The following is a 2,500-nucleotide window of genomic DNA, read 5'->3' as shown; positions in this document are numbered from 1 at the left end:
AGAATGGTGGGGGGTATAGAGGACAGTTTGTATACTGGGAGGCTGGAGTTCTAGGGGTGGGGTTTAGGAGGAGAATAGAAGGGGTATGGAGGACAGTTTGTATACTGGGAGACTGGAACTCTGAGGGAGGGGGTTTAGGAGGAGAACTGAGGGGGGGGGGTATGGAGGACAGTTTGCATACTGTGGGGGGTGGGGGTTTAGGTGGTAAGAATGGAGGGGATGCATGGAAAACAGTTTGTTTACTGGAAGGCTGGAGCTCTGGGGGTTTGAGTTTAGGAGGAGAACGGAGGGGGTATGGAGGATAGTTTGTATACTGGGAGGCTGGAGCTCTAGGGGAGGGGGTTTAGGGGGAGAACAGAGGGGGGGGGGGGGGTATGGAGAATAGATTGTATACTCTGAGGCTGGAGCTCTGGGGTGGGGTCTAGGGGAGAATGGAGGCATGGAGGACAGTTTGTATACTGGAGGCTGGAGCTCTGGGGGTTAAGGTTAAGGAGGAGAATGGAGGGGGGGGGGGGGTATGGAGGACAGTTTGTATACTGGAGGCTGGAGCTCTGGGGGTTAAGGTTAAGGAGGAGAATGGAGGGGGGGGGGGGGTATGGAGGACAGTTTGTATACTGGGGGGCTGGTGCTCTGAGGGTAAGAGTTTAGGAGGAGAACGGAGGGGGGGGGGGGATGGAGGACAGTTTGTATACTTGGAGGCAGGATTTCTGGGGGTGGAGGTTTAGGAGGAGAACAGAAGGGGGTATGGAGGACAGTTTGTATACCGTGAGGCTATGAAGATACATAAATACTATTGCATTATATATACAGCATGTCTATTATCTTTTTTCTTTTTTAGACATGAAGGGTAAAATCTTCCTCTTCCCGAAAGACAGACACACAGACCACGTATCTTTAACACCAAATATGACGAAGCCTTTGGAGAAATTCAGTGTTTTCCTATATTTTTTCAGAGATTTTATACTCAGCTTTGATCTCTTTGCTCTAGCCTCTCCCGAAGCGGGCAACGCGTTTTATTTCTCTGATTCTTCCTCTCCAACTCTGTACACATGAACCAGGATTCCGCTCTTTTTAGGACAAATATGGAGCGTTATGAGTGGAAGCACGCCTGTGTGACCTGGAACTCCGACACCGGAGTGGTCCAACTTTGGGTCAATGGAAAGCTCTACCCCAGGAGGGTCTGCATGAAAGGGTCTTCTATCCCGGCTGAAATCAGCATGGTTCTGGGACAGAAGCAGGGTTCTTCTGAAAAAAAGCCTTCTACTTCATATCCATTTGTTGGAGAAATAAGTGATGTCCACATGTGGGATTATGTCCTGACACCAGATGAAATGCTGCAAGCCTTGAACAAACAATGCCCATGGGAATATCATTAACTGGAACTCTCTTCTCTATGAAATTAAAGGGGGACATTCTTGTTCTGCCCAAGTCTAGGTGCCCATATCAAATCACCGCTAAATGTTGTAAATAAATTCCAACAATCTCTCCCCATTGGACCCTCCTCCCTTCCCTTTGTATTGCAGATTTGGGCTTCTTTTGTATAGCACTGTCACCGCAGGAAATGATGATTATTGTCTTGACGGGCTCCCCTGGTTACCAGAACTCAATTACCTTTGGCAATAGTCCCTGGATCCCACCCCGCTCCTGCTGGCTCGTCGCAACTGAACAGTCTAGGGGTGTTGTTTTTTTTTGTTGTTTATTGGTAATTGGAATAGGAGAAGGGAATAGTGGGATAATCCAATTGAACTATTCACATTGGTTGAGGACTTCAATTTAAGAACTTTTCTTGAAATGTGGATCAGTCAGGCTGTTAATCCAGTCTGCCACAAGTGAAGATGGAGTTAAAGCGGAGTTCCACCCAAAAAGTGGAACTTCCGCTTTAGGTAGTTCTATTCCCCTGACATGCCACATTTGGCATGTCATTTTTTTGGGGAGGGAGCGGTTACCTAGTTTTGACAGGTACCCGCTCCCACTTCCGCTTGAAGCGCCGCGGCGCCCTGAGTGGAAGTTCTCCTCTCCCCTCCCTCCCTGCAATCTTCTAGGACATGTCAGAGGTCCCAGAAGATTGCCGGCCAATCACGACTCGTAGCGCAACTGGCGCATGCTCAGTGCGTACCCGCTGTGAAGCCGCAAACTGTCACAGCGGGTGCCCACACGAGTGATGCCGGCACCGCAGAGCAGAGAGGGAGAAGAGCGAGGCTTCGGGCGGCCGCATCGCTGGACCGTGGGACAGGTGAGTGTGTGTTTAGGCTGGAACTCCGCTTTAAGTCGCTTTGCTTTCTTTGCTTCCTGACAAGATGACTTGATGAATGATAACTTATCTTCAGGACACTCTCCCTAGCATTCTCTTCCCACTGACACGCGTCCGCTGACTATCCTAGGAGCAGGGTTGGCCCTTCTCAGGTCAGGCCCCTTGACCCGAGCTTCTGCACTCACTGTACTGCAGAGACAGATCCTCCAGTGTCTCCAATCTTAGTCAGCTTCTCTGGACCTCTGGGTT

At 49.9% G+C, this 2,500-nt stretch overlaps 1 protein-coding gene across 1 annotated transcript in view; it reads left to right on the top strand.

The window, feature by feature from the left end:
* Nucleotides 1–1,509, top strand: part of LOC309553090 (C-reactive protein-like) — a 32,068-nt gene extending 30,559 nt beyond the window's left edge. Inside the window, exon 7 of the mRNA XM_082253989.1 lies at nucleotides 1,025–1,509. Within this exon, the coding sequence (XP_082110115.1) occupies nucleotides 1,025–1,376 (352 nt within the window). The 3' untranslated portion in view covers nucleotides 1,377–1,509. The remainder of the gene's footprint in view (nucleotides 1–1,024) is intronic.
* Nucleotides 1,510–2,500: the final 991 nt, after the last annotated feature.

The sequence above is a fragment of the Pelophylax lessonae genome (genome assembly GCF_965119305.1).
Source record: "Pelophylax lessonae genome assembly, chromosome: 4".
Lineage (NCBI taxonomy): Eukaryota > Metazoa > Chordata > Amphibia > Anura > Ranidae > Pelophylax > Pelophylax lessonae.
The sequence above is the reverse complement of the archived record's forward strand: the minus strand, read 5'-3'. Positions and strand labels throughout refer to the sequence as shown.